The 23,091-nt window shown below is 37.0% G+C and overlaps 1 protein-coding gene across 1 annotated transcript in view; it reads left to right on the top strand.

The window, feature by feature from the left end:
- LOC149776189 (secretin receptor-like) overlaps positions 1-4,513 on the top strand; it is a 116,572-nt gene extending 112,059 nt beyond the window's left edge. The window contains exons 12-13 of the mRNA XM_089942505.1: positions 2,002-2,043; positions 3,383-4,513. Of these exons, the coding sequence (XP_089798631.1) occupies positions 2,002-2,043; positions 3,383-3,697 (357 nt within the window). The 3' untranslated portion in view covers positions 3,698-4,513. The remainder of the gene's footprint in view (positions 1-2,001; positions 2,044-3,382) is intronic.
- The last annotated feature ends 18,578 nt before the right edge of the window (positions 4,514-23,091 follow it).

Genomic DNA, 23,091 nt, shown 5'->3' with positions numbered 1-23,091 from the left:
ACATCATTAGATACTAATATTCAGTTAGAGCATACTTAATAAAATAAATAAATCTCAAATATTCAAACGTCTTATACAGCAGATGCATAACTTGACTCTTTATTAGTATCCCTTTTAAGGAATATAAAAAGTACATCGAATATTTTACGTGAGGGAAGAAAATAAAAGAAAAAGTGACAGGAGCCGAGGAATGCCGAAGTCGGTTAAAGGAGAGATGAGTTTCTTTAACGAAAAACGAAAGGAATTTTTATATCGCTTACGTCAATATTTGCAAGTTTTTGCTTCCTTTCGTTTAAAATAATTTTCCATCTTAAACTAACTTAAGCATTTGTTGGCTTCCATCGCATTTCAACCAACTAAAATGTATGTCAACGTAACTTGTCCACTTGTTTGTGTCAGATTTTAAATCCATTAGGTAAAAGATAGGCATAGTCCGAATAAAGCAATTAGGCATTATTTGGTGGAAATGTGTCAATATGGGCTGCACAATGTGTGAGATATTCCTGAAATCTGGGCCTCTGCTTTCACTGTAAGTCGAACCAAGAAAACGCTACACAACACCATTTCTTTTGACAGCAAGACTTCGACCCAAACAACATAAATATCTGGGAAGACGTCTTACATTATATGAATATATTCTACTCTAAAGTGTAACGTGCAGTTGTTAAAGTTATAGTGCATCGCAAGATCAGCTATATTCTTTGTTTGGGTACAGTGTCGAGTCTTGGAGTACAGAAAGGACTGTACGATTATAGTGTTTGAACGTTTGATTGGAGAGTTTAATGAGGGATGTAGATTTAGATCCGAAGTGAAAGGGGGTGTTAGGTGCTGATACAGAGTTGGACCACCAGTGGTCATATTGGCTACAACTGAACTGATAAGTTGTTTTGTTTTTAGTTTAATGCTTGGTCTGCGATAATATGTTTTGAGAAACTTTTTTCGTTTGTAGTCTGTTATAAACAAAATATTTCTGTAAGCAAACCAAATATCACTCATAGCTTGAATTGTTACCAGTGTGGCGTTAAATTCTTGCATTCTTGCAAATGTCTGGCATGAAGGAGGAGAACCCTGGTGGTTTTGCAGGTTCACGTGTCTATCATTCGGTAACTAATTCAGTACGTCTTAGTGCTTCTTTGCTGCAGTGTGCCAATAAGGTCTTTGCTGGTTTGTCAGATCTCTTCTAGAAAACTTGTACAGATTTCCCTAGACAAGTACTTGTATCATTTGCGTAAATTGAACCAGCACGTTGTAATTATTTGTCTTTGATAAAATGTCGATTTCTTTTCCAGTGTCTTTTAAATTCCTGTTTATGGAAACGTAAATGTCTCACTTTGTGTTATGTCTTGTTGCGTCTGGTGGTTTATTTCAATGGCTATTAATTTATCCTAAGATAACGTCTTGAAACGTTGCAAATGCTCCTCATTAGCCTTAAATATGACTGATCCAGTTTTCGCAGGCTGTTATTATTATTAGCGCTGTGCATGTCTTGGATGACGGCGGTAATAGGGTGGTTTTGGAGGGCTTCAGTAATTTTCTGTGGTTATGTTTAATCTTCAACGCTTTTCATATCCATTAAAACATCAGAAAATACATCTTTTTCTGGTGATTGTAGAATTGCTTCTAGCTCCTTGTCATCTGATTGCTCGAAGTCAGCAAAAAGGTGCAGTAAAAATTCACTGTAATCGGCCACATTGCTGGACTATGTATCAGACGAACGCCAAAAGTGTTTAGTAGAATATGCAGTTGAATGAAAGGATATTGGAAATGAGAAACAGGATGTAGTTTATATTTATACTGATTTTCAGAGTTGACAGAATAAACAAGCGCTTCACTCTGACGTGTTTGCAATGTTGGTTTACTGTATAAACAGACCTTGAAACTGAAAGTAGTCCAATAATTTACCAATTTCAGAACAGTATCACGTGACCTTTAATATCCAATCATATTGCAGAAAGCCCATTTAATTCACAATAATTGGAAATATATATTAATTTTTTTCAGGGTTTTATTGTTGCAATTTTGTTCTGCTTCTTGAATCCAGAGGTCAGTATAATGCTGCTTTAGACACCCCTTTTTCACTAATATATATATATATATATATATATATATATATATATATATATATATATATATATATATATATATATATATATATATATATATATATATATATATATATATATAAAATCATATTATTTATACCATTCCTTACATTCCTTCAAAATAAATAAACAAATATATATATATATATATGCATTTAGATGAGGAGCTGAGAGTGCAATAAGGATAGAGACCCTAGAATGCAAAAGGGATGATGAATGATTGATGAATGAACGGAAAACGAAAACAGTACGAACGCTGAGCGAATACAGAATGAACAAATAAAGAACGAAGAACAAATTATAAACGATATCTATTTTGCCTCTTGCGGCGGCAAGTAACATTATGATTTTGTTGAAGTCCATTCCTTTCTTGTATCTCAGAAATGTTGCAGATGCATTTTATAGGCATTATTAAAGGCTTGTAAACGAAAACCGCATGACCTTTTAGCCAGATGTGATGATGAACGGTACTGATTGAGGAACTAACATATAAATGTGGCGCATGGATGTTTCAGAGTCGGCAAATTTAGTATTATAATAAATAGAAAGAAAGACAAAATGACTGTACGTTGAAGACAAAGATATTGAGAAGGGAAATGCAAGTATCTTCCTGAGCTGAATGCGTTACTGTGTTTGGCAAATAACATATATACAAAAAGAAATGAGAAAAGAACATCATCAAAATAACCGTAGAAGAGTAATTGCAAATACTCACATGTACACAGACGTTAGCATTTATATAATAATGTATTCCCAAATATATCGTTCATATCTGAAACATGCAACACCTTCTCGACTATGTTCAGAGAATATCAATATTTTCTACTACGAACCTCTCCACATTTCCCCCTTTCCACAGATTTCAGAACTATCCCTGCGTTTGTATAGTGGAAAAAAATCCTATCGAATTCTTTGTCGATAAAGTATAAAGCGGTGGGGTAATAGTTTACTGTCATTCGTGCGTATAAAAATTATCACTGGAACCTTCAGTGTCTTACATGTGATAGTTCGCTAAACAAGAAAATTAAATGATGATAACCAAGAGAGATTTTTATGTTGATCAAATGATTTTTAAAGGATATATATATATATATATATATATATATATATATATATATATATATATATATATATATATATATATATATATATATACACATACATACATACATATATATATATATATATATATATATATATATATATATATATATATATATATATATATATATATATAATATATATATATATATATATATATAATTCTCCGTTTCTTTCAGGCCCAGATGGAAATTAAAAAAAAATGGTACAGGCTCCTGAAGAAGCCTGACCCGCGCGTGCTGCAGTTCTCTCAATGTCAAATGGCTAGTGTAAACGGAAACCGGCGTGCGCGCAATGGGTCATGTAAAAGTGCTTCTTATTCTGAGAACCAGGGATTCTTACCGCGGAGGAATACAGACTCTGAAATGAGTTCGTCAGATCAGGGAGGATGTTTGTGTAGATGGACGCTGGACAAAAATGGGAAGTTAAAACAGACTTATGTTGAAAGGGAGGCTATAGCGCTGAAACCGAGGTCAAACGAGAAATGGTTTTGAGTCGATAAGACAATCAAATTTAGTTAGGTGCTTATATTTATATTATTTAGGTTTTACTCACCTTTACAACTTTGAACGGCGCCGCTCTAAAGTAAAGGGAGTAAAAAGAAACTTAAAAGTATACCTTCAAACGATGTTACTGAAGAATCATATGGTTAGTTTTATTATTATTGTTTCCTGTTGTGTTTATCTAACAAATAAATCTGATTGAATGAAGTGTAATGACAAAGACAGTTAAAAGGTACTTTTGGTGATACAGCGTGTTGAATGTGACTAGAAAAAAACATGTCATTCTTCTTCTTTTTTTTTCTTTTTTCTCAGAAAGATTCCTCCTTTTTCACGACTTGAAAATGATAAAAAGATTTCATTAGTTCGTGAAAGTGAAGCATATAAATTACCTGTGTGATGCAATGACGACGACATGACGACTATTGAACCATCTGCAGCATCTCTGGCCAGTCTCGTTAATTGTTTATGTGATATCTGGCCAGTCTCGTTAATTGTTTATGTGATCTCTGAAGCCTCGATATTAGCTACTTTTCCCCCTTACCAACTCCGAACCGCTCCAAAACCAAATAATAAAATAAAAACTAAAAATAAGTAGATTAATTCATTCGAAATAGCTGAAATCGAAATATGACACGGGTAACTATATTGAAAGCAATAGTTTCTAGGTTTATGAAAGATACTTATTATTTGATTGGAGACAACTGGATCAAGTTGTAAATTTTTTTAATTTATAAGTTGATGGATAAGCCAATAATAGCCATCTAATCATTGACAATCAAAATTGATATTGCAATATTTTTGACCGAAACAAAGGATTTAATCCTCACAAGCGTTCAAGGTATATATATATATATATATATATATATATATATATATATATATATATATATATATATATATATATTGCGAAGACTTTCTGTCCTATTCAAGACATATTGATTCTTTATTTCGGTAGTTTGGTTCACCAGCCCAATCTACAAAACAATATACTAGAAAGGGTCATTTCTAATTCTCAGAAATTAAGTACAGTTTCTTGTATTGTTAATGAACGAATTATGAATAATGCAACAATGTGAACATAATAGGGATTTTGAAATGATATCAAGCTGTAGAACGTTTCGAAAGATGGTCCAGAATTTCATCGTTTATCTTAACACTTTTCTCCAAGATTTTTGGTAATTTTTAAAACTCCAGAACTTTCTGATATTTATAAAACAAAAGTTGCAGTGTGTTTTATTATGGCTAGAACATGTAAATGCCAAATTCACTCTACGAATGTAAAAAGTAAACACTTTTATCGATATGTTTTGGCGGTCAGAGGATCACCAGTCATTTCTAAGCACTGCGAAATAATATACATACATACATACATACACACACACACACATATATATATATATATATATATATATATATATATATATATATATATATATATATATATATATATATATATTACGCAGTGCTTAGAAATGACTGGTGATCCTCTGACCGCCAAAACATCTCGATAAAAGTGTCATCTGGTCTGACAGTCAAAACATATCGATAAAAGTGTCATCTGGTCTGACAGTCACAACATACTAGAATGTAATAAAACGATAGGCCTACTGAACATGTGTGACAGTGAGAACTGGTGTTTGTAGTCAATGTTTTGTCGTAGCTGATGATTGTAAGGGTCTTGTTTTTGGTGTATATTCATGCGTACTTTCATAAAAATGCTCATATTTGTTTTAAAGGTCCTTATTGTTGAACATTAGTGATGTAGAACTTTATTTTTTTAGTTAACTGGTTAAATTTTAACATGTAATGAATTCCTTTCTGTAGTGAAATGTTTCACCCGAGCAGGCGTGTTTCAAATTCTTAAAAGTATTATAATGATTTTGCTTACATAATGTCAAACATTTTGAAGATAAATATTTTCGCACAGTCAAACTGATGGAACAATTTACAAAACATTTTTTAAACTTTTGATGTAGGTGCTGGTTAAATGATCTATAGGTTATTTATTTTGTTTTAATTTAGTGAAGCATCCACAGTTTCACACTTTGCATAGGGTTTAAGTTTTATCGAAAATGAATTTCCCAGGTTTTCCAAAACTGTCTATCATGGTATTTAAATAAGACCTCGTATGTCTTAGTCAGTGTTCAAATAGCCTTTAATTTCCTTTATCTTGATGCCTGATTGATGTGTTTTAATTTGGGTTAGGGGTCTAATCTGTTTAGCTCTACATCAGATGTGCACCTCTCAAACGGCTGCTAATACTATCTGGTCGTTTTCATTTTCTGGACTTAAGGTAAATTGGAAAAAAATCATGCGATAGCTGTTTATATTTTTAAAAAAATATATTTTATAATTTATTTATTGCACTTTAAGAAGCTAGTATTGTCTACTCTGGCAAAATGCATTTATTCCATATTTTAATAACTGCTGAATTTAGTTTACTTTGGACTGGTTCAGGCTCATTTCAGAACAGATGGGAACTGACAGAGCTGCCTGCTTCGGCATGGTTTACATAATTACTAAAAGTAAAGAAATTTCAGTTACATTACCTAGAGGTACAATAGATTGTGCATTATACAGGTCCCTCTCTCAGAAATACATATTAACTGTAGAGCCTTTTACATAAAATGGACTTTAGTGAACATAAACCGGCCTTCCAACCGCAGCTTTTTTACGCGGTAAAAATGTGATGCAATTCCGACTGAAAATGAAATTTGTTTATATCTTTTATAGTTTGCTGTTCCAAATCAAATACTGCAAATATCGTGTAATAAATACATTGCAGTCAATATGGGAATATCTGCATCCATTAATCCTATTTCACATGAACATCGCAACAATGTAATGTTATTTGTGAAAGTGGCACTAAGGGTAAACATCGGTAGCGTACTGTACTCTAAACGGTACTGTATCAAACCATGTGACATTACACGCTTTAAACAATCTGTGTTAAAAAATGATTTTGTCTGTGTAAAACGTTATGTTTATTTGGAAGGACGCTTGTCCTTTGATTTAAATTTTATAAAATGGTATAATCTATTTTTAAACAATAATACTATTTCAACTTTACTGGGGACTATTTTTTACGCACAATAAATGAAAGGTGCAACGTCTGTCAAAATGAACGAAATTATTTGTTCCTCTTCTATCTAAATGACTTCCACTGAAGAAAAACTATGTGATAAAAACAATTTCAAATGATTTAATATTAAATTTATGAAACTCGTTGAATTAATGTCCAGATTTTGCGAGCCTTGTCTGGACATAATTCTACAAGTTTCATAAATTCAGTTTCAAAAACGACGTTTGGCTAGTATACAACTAAATTAATATTACAACATTCGGTCCGCACTTATATTAGTATTGCTTTTATTTACCCTATTTCGTTTTCACCAGGTCCCGTCCTTCTGTTATATGACTTTACTCTTTTCCAGATTTTACTCCAAAATATTCTGCCCAACCCAGATGGTAAATATGCACACACCGAGGAACATTTCCAAATCTGGAGTGGCATTTATTGATTGAAATATTAAGCAAAGTGTTATGTCGGAGAAGCCTTTCCTTTATGTAGCGCAGCAGAAACATTGTTGTCTACAGTTCATACATTTTGTGTTCACGATTTTATGGCCATTTGGTACCGCTCTTGAGTTTCACACTTGTCGCAGGATTTACGTTGTAAGGAAATGTGTTTCCCAGGTTTTATAGGTGAATCAGTTCAATATGTAATCATGTTGATTTTAAGTGCAACATTAAGGCGGTATTCCTCGTTCAGTAGTAGTACATGTCCTCTAAATGACGTCAATCAAATTGCAAGGGTTGGGTGGAAACTTTGAATAAATCATTTCTTGAGAAACTGGGTGCAGCAGTCTGGAATTCCAAATTGTTCTAGTCTCATTCTGCTTGTTTTAAAGTTAATTTTTATCAGAAGGCTACTTCAGAAGTTTTCATCGGTATACAGGTATAACATTTGCTTCGAACAATATAATGTTTTAAACTTAAATACACAAAAATGTTGATATCTTATCGATTTTCTGGGGCGAAATCAACGAAGTTGTTTGCCCCTTTCGAAGGCTGTTATATATATTTAATATATATTGTTTGTTTGTTGTTCTCCGTGATCAAATGTTACGCATACTTGTATTTTGGATTTGACCTTTGTCTAAAATTAAGTTAAAGATGTATCTGGCCAGTGACATTTATTTTGTAAACAAGATAATAAATATATCATATTTCCCTAATAGTATTGATTAATTATTCCGATTATTATCAGTGGAGTTAAACATGTTTTTTTCTATATAAATGTAGAATATTAGTTTTTCACCTGGAAATTTATAAACATTTGGTGACAACATTAATTTGGAATTATAGGAAGTTCAGACATGGTCATTTTGTATTATATTATTGTGATATATCAAAAGACTTTTAACACATCACCACATTCTAAGCCATTGGCTCATAAGCGCATTCGAGACCACCGGTACATCAATATCGGAAATTATTTGGAACTCCTCTGGAATTCAATTAGAATTAAATGCATTTGGACTTGTGATTTAATGTTTATGATGACTTTGGAATTTAATTCACAATACTGAAGTTCTTATTAAATTTTCAAATTTGTATTCTAGGGAAATAAATTGTTTGTTGAATTTTACAAAGCGTATTGGTTATCGCTCTTCTCGGCTACTTAGTTTAAGACCATAGAGTCACAAGAAGGCAAACTTTGGCCTATTTCAATATGTCAACACTCTAAGCATCTTTTACATGTTTAATATAAATGCTGTTTACGTCGAGTTTTACTTGAAGTATAAGAATAAAGAACACTAAATAAATTCTTATTTGGCAACCATCCAAATGCAGCGACGCCTTTGGAAATGGCTGGAGCGACTAGAATGAGCAAGATTAAATCACTTAGTTGTCGCCCTCCTCCCCAGACCCCCCCCCCCCAACTCAAAAAAAAAGAGAAAAAAGAACTGGTAACATAAACCTGAATCTTATGTGGGCAGTAATTTTGAGTTTGTTTAGTATTTTAATCAAAGATTCATAGTTATATTTTAAGCATCATTCATGTCGGTTGTATCACCAAGTTCGATCATTCATTTCAGTTGTATCACAGAGTTCAGTCATTCATGTCCATCGTATCACAGAGTTCACGTTTAAATGGCTTCACGAATGCATTTAACAGAACCTTGAAATGTTTATAACTGTTAAAATGTAATGAAAATAAATGTGTTTTTTTTATTTGCCCCTCGTTAGGTCTTAAAGTGAAATAATCTGTATAGAACAATTATCTGTTACACATTTATGCGAAGATTACAGTGGCTTCTTTTCATAAGCGTCTAATATTGATTATTGTCTGTATTGCTCCATCGAATATCAAAAAACAACCTAGAATAAATGCACTCATATGAAACAAAATAAATTTTGAACACGAATTAAATATGAAGAAATCTGAATGGCTGGTGCTGTATTGTATGAAACTCTTTCAGTTTGCATAGAACTAGCTTTAATACTGACAACGCAACACACTAAATTAATCTTAAATTGATTCTATAACAGGATATTTAAGGAACGCATAAAAAGGCCAATATGACATAACAACTTCACACATGTTGAAAATATGATGAACTACCTAACTGTGCTACTTGTGTGTGTGAGTGTGTGTGTGTGTGTGTGTGATTTGAATTTTTAAGGTAGCTTTAACAATTTTTCAGTCATATCGCTACAATGTCTGCAGTGTAGTAGTTTCTAATGATGTCTAGCACTGAGGCATCATGCCGCAGACATGTAGCATGATGTCTCCCCCACCCCCCACCCCCCCAGTCACATTATCCTGACACCAGGCCGACCAGTCCTAACACTAACCTCTTAATGCTGAGCGCCAAGCGAGGAAGCTGTTAGTACCTCTTTTGTAAGTCTTTGGTATGACTCGACCGGGGATCGAACCCACGACCTCCCGCATCCGAGGCGGACGCTCTAACGACCAGGCCACCGGAGCGGTGCTACTTGTGATTGATGGGACAATGTTATCATAACACAGATTAGCTTGTAGGGACACTAACCGAAAACATTCATTCCTGGAACGAAAACATAACCTTTACTAAATCTGAGTTTTTAATTAAAAAAAATTAATCGACCTATCGATAACTCTGCTCACAAAAATGAACAAATTAAGCTGACAAAGTCAATCTATTATGTGCTTTCAATTACCCTAAAACAACCGCTGAGTCAAGAGTCATAGCTACGCATAGTTACATTGTTACTGTTGAGGAGCTCGTCACGTTTGCACCTCATTTATATTTTGTTTGATTGTCTAGACTAGAAAACACATCGTTATATGAAGTCATATCGTATTGTTTATGTTACACATGTTGTCGGCATGAACGAGGATGTATTACGAGGGGACGTTTTCTTCATTCCAGTTCCAAAATAAAATTTATGTGGAGAACATATGAAGTGGATAAAAGAGTGTCCAACATATTCACCATTAAAATTCAAACGATTATAGCATAAGCATATTTGTTTTAATATAAATACATTATTTAATGACTAATATAAGTTATATTTCTAACGCGTGAAAATATTAAGTTGCAAATTTGCCTGTTTTTTTTTTTTTTGTTCTTTTTTACCTTATTGCATTTCCGAATGATTTTAAAATTCATAATAACATATTTTAAAGACTGTGTTTTCTGAATTCTGTTTTCGATCAAAACTTAAAATTTCTCTAGAATTCCGTCTGGCCGTTTAACGAGAGCAAACTCGGAGTAAAGCCTAATATCTCATAACTTCTCTATGGCGTACGTCTAGCGACGTTCAAACATGTACGGACGAGAAAATGGAGGTAGTCTGGACAAATCGCTTATTGAGACTCCGCCCTAGATTTGAATCTCACTGTTTCAATTAGATATAATCGGGTCTCTTGAAAACTGACTGGGGTAATTTATCACTTACCTGTTGTTCTCGGATTTCCGATCCCGAAATCGCTCCAAACTGGTCGTGACATCACTGACTGAGTGCAAAACAAACAAGGCGTCACTATCTGGTGGTAGAATCTACTTTGAATTTAACATCGAACCGGTCGTCTCGTAATGCTTAAGCAACAGACAGGCAGTTTCTTTGTCCAGAATCGGTATATAGTTGTAATCTTATTTAGTACGTATTGACATTATTCCAGGAATTCTTAATTACGACTTAACTTTAGGAAAATAGGTGTATACATGAAACATGATGCATCAGCGAATGTTTCCCACGACGTGACAGGGTAATTTTCTTTCATATGTGCAAATCCACTCGCCATTACCAAATGTGCAGTTGCTAAATCTGACAATCTCTGATGAGCAGCCTCGTTGATGATTTTACGAACTGCAGGCAGCTTTGATTATGTCGATGGTGTTGTACAATTAACCGTTTTTGATGACAGTGTTTGTGTTACTAATTCGAAGAGTATGAGCTGCCTGCAAGCCAAGTTGTTTTACTCGACCCACAACCGCACATTTAATACTGTATACAACTCGCATTGCAACTTGCTTAACAACGCATGCGCCGGTGAGGATAAGGCGGTGAGTGCTTTTGATGCACTCGCAAATAATCCACAAACAACATCACCGAGCCCATTGCCGAAGTGAGTTATGTACATAGGTTTTGTCGCATTAAAAGGGAAATGGGTTTCACACGTCCAAGTACGACCGTCATTATTATTATTGTTGTTGTTGTTGTTATTATTATTATTATTATTATTATTATTATTATCAAATGTCAGATCGATCTCTAATGTACAGTTTTATCTTCAATATTTCACCACGCAGATCAGTCATGTGACCGTCTTGATTTACAAGGGAAAAATGAATATTTGTCAAACGATTATTATAATCCGGCAGATAATATGTGCCGCGGGCGTAATTGATAACCAGCCACCCGTTTCCAACGTTGGTAAAAACCCAAACAATATATAACCCTGAAAACTAAAGCTGCCTGTTCCAACCTGTTTTCATAACTGCTATTAATGGGGTAAGAAGTTTAATTAACCTGAGTCGTTGAATTAATTCCCACACTGTCAGGCGCAATATTGTATCCAGTCCCTTTAGAACCTGCACGCAAAATGTACATACGTTCGGGAAGATCTATGAGCCAACCAAGCACTGTTGTCTACCACGACTGGCAGATATTGACCAAATAGTGTTTAGTTTCAATAGCAATAACGAAGCTGAGTGTGGGCTGGAGTTCCACATAAAGTTTGGAGTCCTTGTCAGTCAACACGGACATTCTTCATCGAACCTCATCAATGATTTGAAGTATTCTCGTACGAGCCTGTTGGAAGTATGTCATGTGGTACCATTATCTGATGAAAACATTTATGTTATTTGCGGGCAGACCGAATATTAGGCCAACTGTAATACACTCGCAGCGATCTCAAGAGTGTGTATTTCATCAGCGGACAATGATGCAGAAAAGGTCACACTGAATTCTGAATTTGTGGATGAGATGGTGATTACAACTTGCTTTTATATTGATAATATTGACATTTCTCGTAGCACACACCATCTCAAGTGTGTCAAGACTCATCGTCGATGTTGTACATGTTACATCTTCAACAACTCCATGCGTCTCTGTCTATAGGATTTTTAGTGAGCAATCGCTGACAAATGGATGTAGTTTCATTAATAATTTAGGTCCACGAACTGATCATACAAGTATTTCCAATCGACCCGCGAGATCGATAAAGTCACAGAGTCCACCAAGGCCCTCTCCTTCCTTTTGGTGTGCGTTGTTGGTCTCATGTTTGTATCTGTTCTAAGCTAGGTTGTTTGTCTTCTTCTTCCTGTATACGTTTTGGTATTACTGATTAAGGTGCAGGTTGTTCTTGTTTTATTCTGGTGTTTGCAAGTTTTTTCATGTACCTTTTACTGGTGGAGGCACGACTGCTTGATCTAAATATTCCTTTGCCTCAATTTTAGGAGTAAATACTAGTAGATCCGAATATCCTTCTGTCGCGGTAGTGTTATAGGCTAATTGATATTTTCCTGTTGAGTGCTAGATTATCATACAATTTTGTATCGTTTTTGTTGCCTTATCACCTTTTCCAGCTTTCATCAAATCAAGTATAGTATTAAAAGAATCGAACACCTTGCCAGAGGCTTCATTTAGCTCCAGGAAATTCTTTCTTTACCCACTTGACCCAAACTTTTTTTTTATGTCATTTAATGGTTCTTTAATCACTAAATCTTTCCAGTATTTGTGTATTTTAAAACATGGGCGAACGGGTCTATGTTGATCCACTTCGACCTTCTTCATCAAAATTTTGTTTTGGTGTATGCATCAATGGCAGGTATATGGGCGGTGGTGGAGAAAGTGAATCCGCAGCTTCTCTGACGTCACCCCCCCCCCCATATCTTGCAAGATGGTAATAGCATCTGCAGCTAACTGTGTTGTTTTCTTGATAGCCTTGGTATGTTTGGCTATCTTACAAATTGGATCTTACAAATTGGACCAGGCTCTTCTTCTGTTCCAGTAAGCGCTGACATTTTGTTTCACTGTGGCCTTTGTAGCCTTTTTAATGTCGGCAATTCCCTTTGTATGTTTAATCAGTGTCGCAAACGTTTGTTGAAATCCCGTTTTGAGATTTTCATGTGCTATCTGTCCCGACTCTAACATATCTTTGACGTTTTGCAGCCTTCTATCACATTTTGAATCAATTCTTGCTGTTCTTGAGCTGCTTGACAGCGTCGGTTTTCATACTTTTTGATAGAATCACTGCCGGACATTTTTCTATGATTGGTGCTTTCTTATTGTTCAATTGGTGCAATCAAGCCAGATCGATATTTAACCCAACTGCATGTTCCAGTCAAATCAATGGCGAGAAAACTATACTCATCTTTTGTAATCTACACAAATGTCACTAAATTCATCTCACGTGTGGTCGGCGGCAAACTAAGTCCAAGGAATAATCCCAAAGTCAATGTAACGAAATGTCATCGGCATATTACAGCTGTTACATATCTCTTTGGCACATGGGCTTTTCGTTGGCTCAAAGAGATGCCGTCCGTGCTTTTGTGCAAACCTCATAAATATGCAGGGTTGACTTGGTCTCCAAGCATCACATTGTTGTAAACGACAGGATTGTTTTCGCTTTCATCCAAATCGTCAATGGGTGTGTGTGTGTGTGTGTGTGTGTGTGTGTGTGATTTGGATTTTTAACGTAGTTTTAACAAGTTTTCAGTCACATCGCTACGGTGTCTGCAGTGTGACAGTGTATAGTGATGTCTAGCAATGGGGCATCATTCCGCAGACATGTAGTATGATGTCCCACCCAGTCACATTATCATGACACCAGGCCGACCAGTCCTAACACTAACCTCTTAATGCTGAGGGCCAAGCCAAGCAGCTGTTAGTACCATTTTTGTAAGTCTTTGGTATGACTCGGATGGGATCCAACCGACGACCTCACACATACGAGGTGGACGCTCTAACCACTAGGCTACGGGGGCGGTACTTATGGGGTTTGTTAATAGTGTAAATGAATCGTCCTGTTATTGTCACCATTTCTCAAAGCTTTTTAACATCATTAAAAACATCATAACACGACTGATCATCAGCCGATGGAGCTGTCATATACAACCGATCCAGGTTAACCATCGTAAAACTATATTTATCAACAGCGGTTACTGGAACTTGCGTTCGATGTGGAGTAAAGAAGTTCACTTTTATCACAAAAGCTGCAAACAGTTCAAAAAGTTGGCGCGGTGAGTTAGAATAATTACTAGGGACACCAGGTCAAAAATGTCTTCCTGGCTTCAATTACTCTGGACCTGAGTACACGACTTGATCCACGTCTCGATTCTAATAACCAGCCAAAGCAAATGCTGCTTGTTACCGACATGACCTTGCTTGTAAAGCGTCCAGTGATATCCGTGTACGTGAACGTGCAAACGTGGTTCTGATTCATGACTTAAATCTGATTAATTCAACACTGGAAGAACGAATCGCATGATGGGTCGTCAAAGGAGATATGGAAACCAAGATTTCACTTAGTTGCACTCATTAAAAATAAAACAAATAAAAACAAACAAAGCAAGCAAACAATTGACACAAAGAGCCGGACAATATCCAAAATATACTACAGTCCACGCAGATACTGAAGAGGTGAAGTCGTCGTGGAACAGTTAGCTAGTGCAGCCAAGGTCATTCTTGGGATTGTCTGAGCATAGTCGGCTAAAGAAGCACTGTGGAACATGTATTTACGGTTACCAAGAAGGATATCACTTGGTTGGTTTTATGTCTATACGCCAAACTAGGTCCATCAGGCAGATTTGTATATTTCTTCTACACGACTGTGTCCGCAATATACAAGTTAAATTACGTACCTACACATACGCGTTAACCAATGTCAATGTGGCCAACATATACAAATAAGTGGAGCCGCCGACATCAAAAGATTCTACCAATGCCTCATATGTACCCGAGCGTATTTGTACCAGAGGTTCGCTCACATCGCCACAATTGTTGCAAGTGGATCTTGGCAACGAATTTCTCGGATCTATTGTTGTAATGCTGGACAAACACAATGTGCAAGTGCGCATCGGATATGTGAGTGTGCATCGTTCCCATGCTATTGTGGAACGATTTAATCGCACATTTGTGGAATGGTTATTCGGTCATCAGTACGTATAAGAATTGTTGATGAGACCCAAACGATCTCAAGAATGGGTAACCTGACTTCCATTCATCATAACAGACTAGAACAATGAAATAACACTCACGAATGGATTAAAAGTAGCCCATGAAAATCGACAAAACTCAACGACTGTTACTCAGAAAATCATTTCACATCCAGGATCGTTACAACCACTCGGAGACAAGTTTTTTTCTGTATTTCTATGCACCTGGAGAGTTATTAGGCGGACAACCTCTCGCTATTGACCCAGTATAGTTCATCGAGGTAGTCGGAACGGATTGTTACTTCAAGACAACCAACCCGGTACCGTTTGGGACCGTCACCGAGCAGAGCAATACCTCTATGCAAAGCATTTGTGTAAGAGCAAGTAGATACGGAAATGGCACCAGGATTTGAGTTGACACACCATTAACTGGCATCAATTGCAAAGTGGTTCATAATAGTAAGATATCCAAACGCAAAAGTGATAGTTCTATTGGGCAGTAGCCATCGCTTATTATCCAGTGAGAACAAACTCATTTTGATGCATTTATATACACCCATCCAATATTTCATGGATCCGGTCATATTGGAAGTGTGTGCGAATTCACGAAGGTCTCTAAGGCATTCCATGTGCAGTTCATGTTTGAGATCTTTGTTTACAATTACATTTTTTACCTATGGCTTTTTTGATGTTTTCGGGTCGTGTACATTTTTGGGTCACGGTCCCACGTACTCTTCGATTAGTTTACCCGAGCATTCGGTTTGAACTTGCCAACAACCTTTACATTGGCGTTGCTAAACATTGAATATTCTTTTGGATACTCGTTTTAATAAACTTTGCTGAACAAACTTGGTTGTGCCATATCCGCGGACACATCATCAACGGTGATATGCATCAGCAACAAGTCAGTGTCGGTTTACAGACTCTTGACCCTATTCTGATAAAATGGTTTGATCTTGTCATAGTAAAATTCGTACATCAGCAGCTTCGACAAGTCAAGCAGATTGTTTTATTTTCATGTTTGAGTTTAGATTTATTTTTACTGTGAATGGAAATAAGTCTACCATCAAAGATATTTTGGATTCAAAGGCCTGCACAGGAAATTAGATATCACCAAAGTTGAGTTCAGTCAATGTGTTGATATTTTTGAGGCCTGTCAAGGTGATCATAGCTGGATATAGCGCCGACAAAATTATCATTCAAAACAGCGATTATCAAAGTTTCTTTTACGTTTATAACCGATATTGGCAGTACTCAGTCTGGTGTTGATATATAACTGGATCCACGAAATGGATGATATGGTGAGAGATGAACAGAGACATTTTTTGATAGTCCATCCCGATGCTGTATCGGTATATTTCGCCAGAGTCTCGAAAATGTTATTAATTCCTCTGACATTTGAATCATCGATGGTGCTGCTGTCTTTGTGGTTCACGACTATGCGGGCACCACTATGAACCCACGGTGTAGTTGTTTTAAATCGAGTCTTCGTCATGATTACGTGGCATAACCAGATGGGCACTAAGAAAAATGTCTCATTTAACCCCAGTGTGACCAAAGTTGTGTAACACTGTTAAGATTCTTGGAACTATATTCGTCAATAATTGTCAATCGTCGTGCCTGCTGTGTATGCAAGTGGAATCATTGCCACGTGATTTCATAATTTGTCATTACGTTTTCAAAATTTGAATTTTGGTACTTGTTATTACTGTCTTTTTGTATGATAATACTCAGCCGCTTCAGTAGCGATTACTGATGCAAGACGACGTTTTTGTTCATCCTTAGTACGAAGTCGTTCTTCTCTTACTCGTCTAATGCCGTAAACTGTCAGGAAATTGTTATATCGATGACTTTTTTAAAAAAAAATAATATTTTGCCAGGATCAGAAACTGCAATCGCTTCAGTCGTGGTGATCATTTTATCTAATTCTGTTTTATTGCCGTCCGTTGCGGTATTTGTTTATGCTTTGTGCAGACACGGGTGTTTGTGGCTTTAATTTATTTCTGCGCGCTTTATAGTACTCACAAACAGACTACGAGGTCAAAGAAAGGTTGATGGCGCACATTGTCTCCGAAGCTCCGATGCAACAATTAAGGCAGGTTCGTACACCATGGCGCTTAATATTTGCGTGTGTGTTTTACATTACTCATAATGCCGTGTTCTGCCACAGAGTTCGTATTTTCGGAGGAATATAGCTTCGCAGTTGTTGCGTTCCAATACCATGGAGCTTCCTATAAATTCACGTGAACATATCTAATTTAAACAACCTTGCTCATATCCTAGATATGTTTTCGCCGCTTTACAATCTCCTTCGCTGCAATGTCTTTACCGCAGGACGGATACAAAATATCATACTATACTTCTTCACACAGATATATGGTAAATCCAAGTTTTAAAACTGGTATTCTCAGATCAAATACCTCATTGTTTTTTACTTCATCGAAAAGATATCGAAAGTTGGTATTAAACAAATATTTTGCTTCATTGTTTGTAGCATTAGCATCTGCAAATTGTTCTCGATACTGATGCTGCCGCACCTCTGCAACGTCGTATATTACTTAGTAGAAATATTTTTCTTCTCCAGTGAATGGTTCGACTACTTTTTCTATAGCCCATCTTGACATGCATCTTGGTCCACTCCCAATACCTTAGCATTCTTATGCTAATGGGCCAAAAGCTTTTGTTTAATTAGCCTGTCCTTGAACATCTTCGTCACTAACCTCATCAAAAAGATCACTCGCTTCAGGCACAGTGGAAGAGTTATGTTTCCTTTGAGGGTATACTCGTTCATGCACGATATTTTGCGGCTTCTTTTCAGTTTTATTTGTCTCAAAAATCTGCAACATTTTATTTCGTTCTAATTCTAAAGTCACGCAAAGATTTACAAATTTAATAATGTGTTTTGAATGCGTTTCTGATGATAAGTACAGCATCTTTTGTGCCTCTTTGATGTATATCTCTATCCACAGACTCACGGTTAGTTAGTAGTAAAATCTATCAAATGCTTAACTTCATTAGAGTTTAAACTAAGAGAAGTATAGTGTGGTTTGATATACTAATTTCTTTTCCTAACGATTTTTAAGAACAAATTGTTCTAATTCCACTGAAGATTTTTTAATTTAAAAAAAAAAAAAAAAAAAAAAAAAAAAAACCATTTCATGGGTGGTAAATTCGGATTTATTATTTCTTTTCCTGAAGAACATCATATTGCTCAAATCCAGCAAAGTCTGCAATTTGTACAAAGAATATATCACTTTAAAATTGATCGTAAAAAGTAAATTGCATATGAGATTTAATTAATAGAAAAATATTAAAGAATTTAATTTTATTTTACTACTTGCGAATCCCTTTATACCCACTGAAGTAACCTTTTTAAGCGATGTTGCAAGATTTTGTCATGTAAAAATGCTCTACAATATAAAAAAACAAAATATTCGGAAAAAAATCGAAAGGAAGAAGTCGATCCAAAGAAGAATCGGAATAATCAAAACGACACGATGACAGGATGGATCGAAAGTTTCTTTTTAAACCCCGTCTGCAGAAGTTGAATACCGTCATTCCCATGGTGACTATAACAGAATCAAATCGTAGTTGTACTTTACGAACCTAAATTTATTTGCCACTGTTATTTATGAAAAGCTTTACATATTTATGACATACGAAAGCGTTATTTTGATAATCACGTACACCAATGCTCTGAGTCAGTCAATTTTTTCTGTCTATACCGCCCTCCTCCTTTGTAGAAAAAACAAGCTGACTGAATATCTCTTTTTGGAGCAGTTTCCGAATCTCCTGGATTATGGAAGTTCGATAGGTGGCAACCTGATTATTCTTAGAGATTTCAGCTTTCACTTTGACTGTCTCGGAAACCCAAACACATCAAAACTCCTAGATTAATGTTCTCAACCTCAAACAGTCAGTTAACCAACCCACCCATAAACATGGTCATATTTTAGACTGGATTCTTCATATACCTGATGATAATATTCTACTTTCCTCTTTGGTATCCCAAGAACTTGCATCAGATCACTTCTGCATTATATGCCATCTTGACGTCTCAGTCCCTAACCCTCCACCTTTAATTGCTACTAAGAGAAACTGCATTCATTGCTCGACAAGCATTCCCCAGCCACTAAGTGAAGAGTATGAATTCAAAAGTGTTCTCCGTGGTTTAGCAGTGTTAGGGGCCTGCTTCGCACTGCTAAAACAGACCGCCGTAAAGCTGAATGGCTTTGGCTTTCCACCAGACTCACTATTCATAAGCAAATCTATGAGCCGCTAAGAAGAACGTCACAAACATAGTCCATGCAGCGAAATCAGCCCACTACAGTACTAAGATCATGCAAAGTTCCAGCTGCTAAGAGCTCTTCGAGATTACTAACACGCTAATGTCAAGGAACAATTGTACACCACTTCTCTCTAGTTGACCTTCTTGACCTGTTTGCAAATTCCTTCCATGACAAAGTACAAACTATCAGAAATAAGCTTGGCAACACAGTTTCAATTGACTCGTAGTCACCATACATTTGGGATACAGAATTTCAGCGGCAATCATTAGCAGCATTTGAATCTGTCTCTATGCATTTAGTACGTACACTCGTGATGAAGAGTACACCAAAGTTATGTGAACTTGATCCAATTCTAACATCACTGCTGCTTGAGTGCTTAGATCCAGTATTGCCTTCACTAACTGATGTTAATAATACCTCTCTCTCATCTGGGGAACTTCCATCATCATTCAAAACTGCCATCGTAAAGCCTCTGCTGAAGAAACCAACACTCGACCATAATGATTTAAAGAACTACCGCCCAGTTTCTAATCTCCCATTCATATAAAAATCTTAGAAAAGGTTGTTATATCCCAGCTCATATCTCATCTGAATTCAAACAGTCTTTTTAGCCATGTACAATCTGCATATCGCCCTTCCCACAGTACTGAAACTACTCTTCTAAACGTAGTTATTGACATTCTCTCTCTGCTTTGGATAGCGGAAAGATTACAGTGTTCATCCTCCTTGATTCGTCTGCAGCATTTAACACAATAGACCATGGTATATTACTTTACCGTCTCCAACATGTATTTGGCATTCATGATACAGCCTTACTGTGGTTCAGATCCTACTTGGTCAACAGGACACAAATTGTGTCTGCAAATGGAATACACTCCAGCCCAGATAATCTATTTTGTGGTGTTACACAAGGGTGTGTTCTTGGACCTGTTGTCTTCATTCTGTACACTCAGCCGCTCTAAAGTGTCATAGATCATCATCCAGTGTCTCACCAATGGTACGCTGACGACACCCAAATATGCGAATCTAGCCACCCAACTGAAGTTGATGCTACCATCCAAGGTGTAGAGAGGTGCATTTCTGATGTGAAATCATGGATGACATGTAACAAGCTGCAGATGAATGATGATAAAATTGAGGTCATTATGATCCCAACACAAAGACTTTCTCATTCACATCCTTTACCTCAAACAACAAATATCAGCAGCACCAACATTAAATTCACACTGTCAGTACAAAACCTAGGTGTCACTCTGGACAGTACTCTCACACTGCACCAACATGTCATGAATATATGGAAGGCTGCATATCTTGAGCTGAGACGCATCATCTCCATTCGCAAATATCTTTCAGTTGATGCCACTAAAACACTTTTATGTTCATTAGTACTTTCAACATTGGACTATTGTAACTCAATTCTGTCTGATTCATCTCAACATCTACGTCAGAAACTTCAAAAAGTTCAAAACACAGCTGCTCAGATCATACTTAGAGTACCACCATCAGAGCACACCTTCCCGCTGCACTGTACCCTACACTGGCTATTCATTCGATCCAGAATCAAACACAACGTTTGTTCTCTGTGCTACGTTTCACTGACGGACTCCAGTCTAACATACCTATCATCCTCACCAATGTGTACACACCAGCAAGATACTTACGCTCCTTTTCTGACAATCGTATACTCATTATTCCCACTACGAAAACGAAGTCATATGGACAACGTTCGTTTGCATACCAGGGCCCAGCAGCGTGGAATGAATTGCCCACTGAACTTAGACACAAAGACACAGTGATCCCATTCAAGAGTGATTTTAAAACTCACTTATTTAGACTGCAAGAACAAACTTAAAGACTTAATAATGTTCCCAACCTTAAATATTTGCAGCATGTTTTTTATTTTTTTATTTTATTTTATTTTTTTAAATTTCATGGTGTTTTTTTTGTAATAATAATTATTATATATGTTTTATGTTATAGGTGTTGTCTAATGTTGTAAAGCGCTTAGAGCTTCTAAAGATTAGGCGCTATACAAAGTCTTCATTATTATTATTATTATTATTATTATTATTATTATTATTATTATTCGCCGTGATGATATGTTTTAAGTCAAAGAACAACATCTGCGTTTCAGCTTACAAAAAGTAATAAAATATATAGGTTTCACATGCATACATTACGATCGGCAACATTATTTCTTTGTAGATCTTTCGTTTCTGTTATGATGCCTCTACACTCCCGCACATTTGCGCGTAGTCTAAAGAATGTCACATTTGTTTCGGCAGTCCTGGCGTTGTTTAGTGGAGAAGGACACTTATCTCGGCTGTAGACTGTCACGCGTGGTCTACGGTTGACATTGCCCGGGGTGGGAGTGGGAGACAAGCGCCCCAATCCTCCAAAATTCCCCATACGGCCTGCGTCTCTTACTGTCTCTGTCAACTAAAATCCAGCTCCTGGCCTTCGCGAGTGGCTTAGATTTGAAGCCCGGCAGACCATGTTTTCTACTAACAGGAGAAGGGGTGAAGGCGGCCCACTGGCGCCTTAAAACCAGTTGCTTCGGGTAGATGGGACTCGTAAACCTTGGATGGTAGCTCATCTAGGAGAAGGAAAACTCCGATTCCAAACCTCTGCTGCCTTGTGGCTATACCCACTCATGGGAAAGGCTAAGGGAGTAAACCCCGACAGAAAATCCGGATATGGAGTCCCTAAGGCGGTATGATATTGACTTCAACGTCATTCCGGCAACTCCTGCGACGCCGTTGGTGCCAAGCTGTATCGGCATTCGTCGTTCCCTTGGGCACACCAGCTGCGTGGAGAGGGGGGATCTGCTGCATGGGCAACAGCTGATTCTCCATACCACCCTGCCCAGGCTTCATAGCTCCACTGGAGAGGACACTCCAGCGTCGTCGTACGGCGTCGGCACAACACGAGAAGTAGCAGTTTACCGGTTCTAAGTCAAAGCTCGATTGGCGTAGAGCTTGGCGCCAGGGGTTACTTCTGACGGTGGGAGAGATCATCAGGTCTCACTGGACAGCTACCGCCCGCCTCAAGCTGGGCAGCCCCCAGTCAGTAAGGTGCTGCCCGCCATGGCCTGCCTGCTTCACTGGGTGCGTGGAGCTTAGAGAACCATCTCGACAAGTGGGCCACAAAACTCTGCACCAGGAAAGACTAAAAGAAGAAATAAAAAGACTCCAACTCTTCGTTTTGCAACCTGGAACATCAGGACCATGTGTCCTGGATTGACCACTGACCTACAGCAGATCGATGATGCACGGAAGACTGCCTTCATTGACAGAGAACTCTCCCGACTGAACATCGATATTGCCTGCCTCCAGGAGACCCGACTGGCTGACAGCGGCACCATCAGGGAAGCCAATTACACATTCTTTTGGCAGGGGAAGCCCTTGGATGAACCTAGGCAGCATGGTGTAGGCTTTGCCGTCAA

This window comes from Sinohyriopsis cumingii, chromosome 18, assembly GCF_028554795.1.
Source record: "Sinohyriopsis cumingii isolate HCF-2022 chromosome 18, ASM2855479v2, whole genome shotgun sequence".
In the NCBI taxonomy this organism is placed as follows: domain Eukaryota; kingdom Metazoa; phylum Mollusca; class Bivalvia; order Unionida; family Unionidae; genus Sinohyriopsis; species Sinohyriopsis cumingii.
Note: the sequence above shows the minus strand (reverse complement) of the source record. Positions and strands in the feature narration are given on the sequence as shown.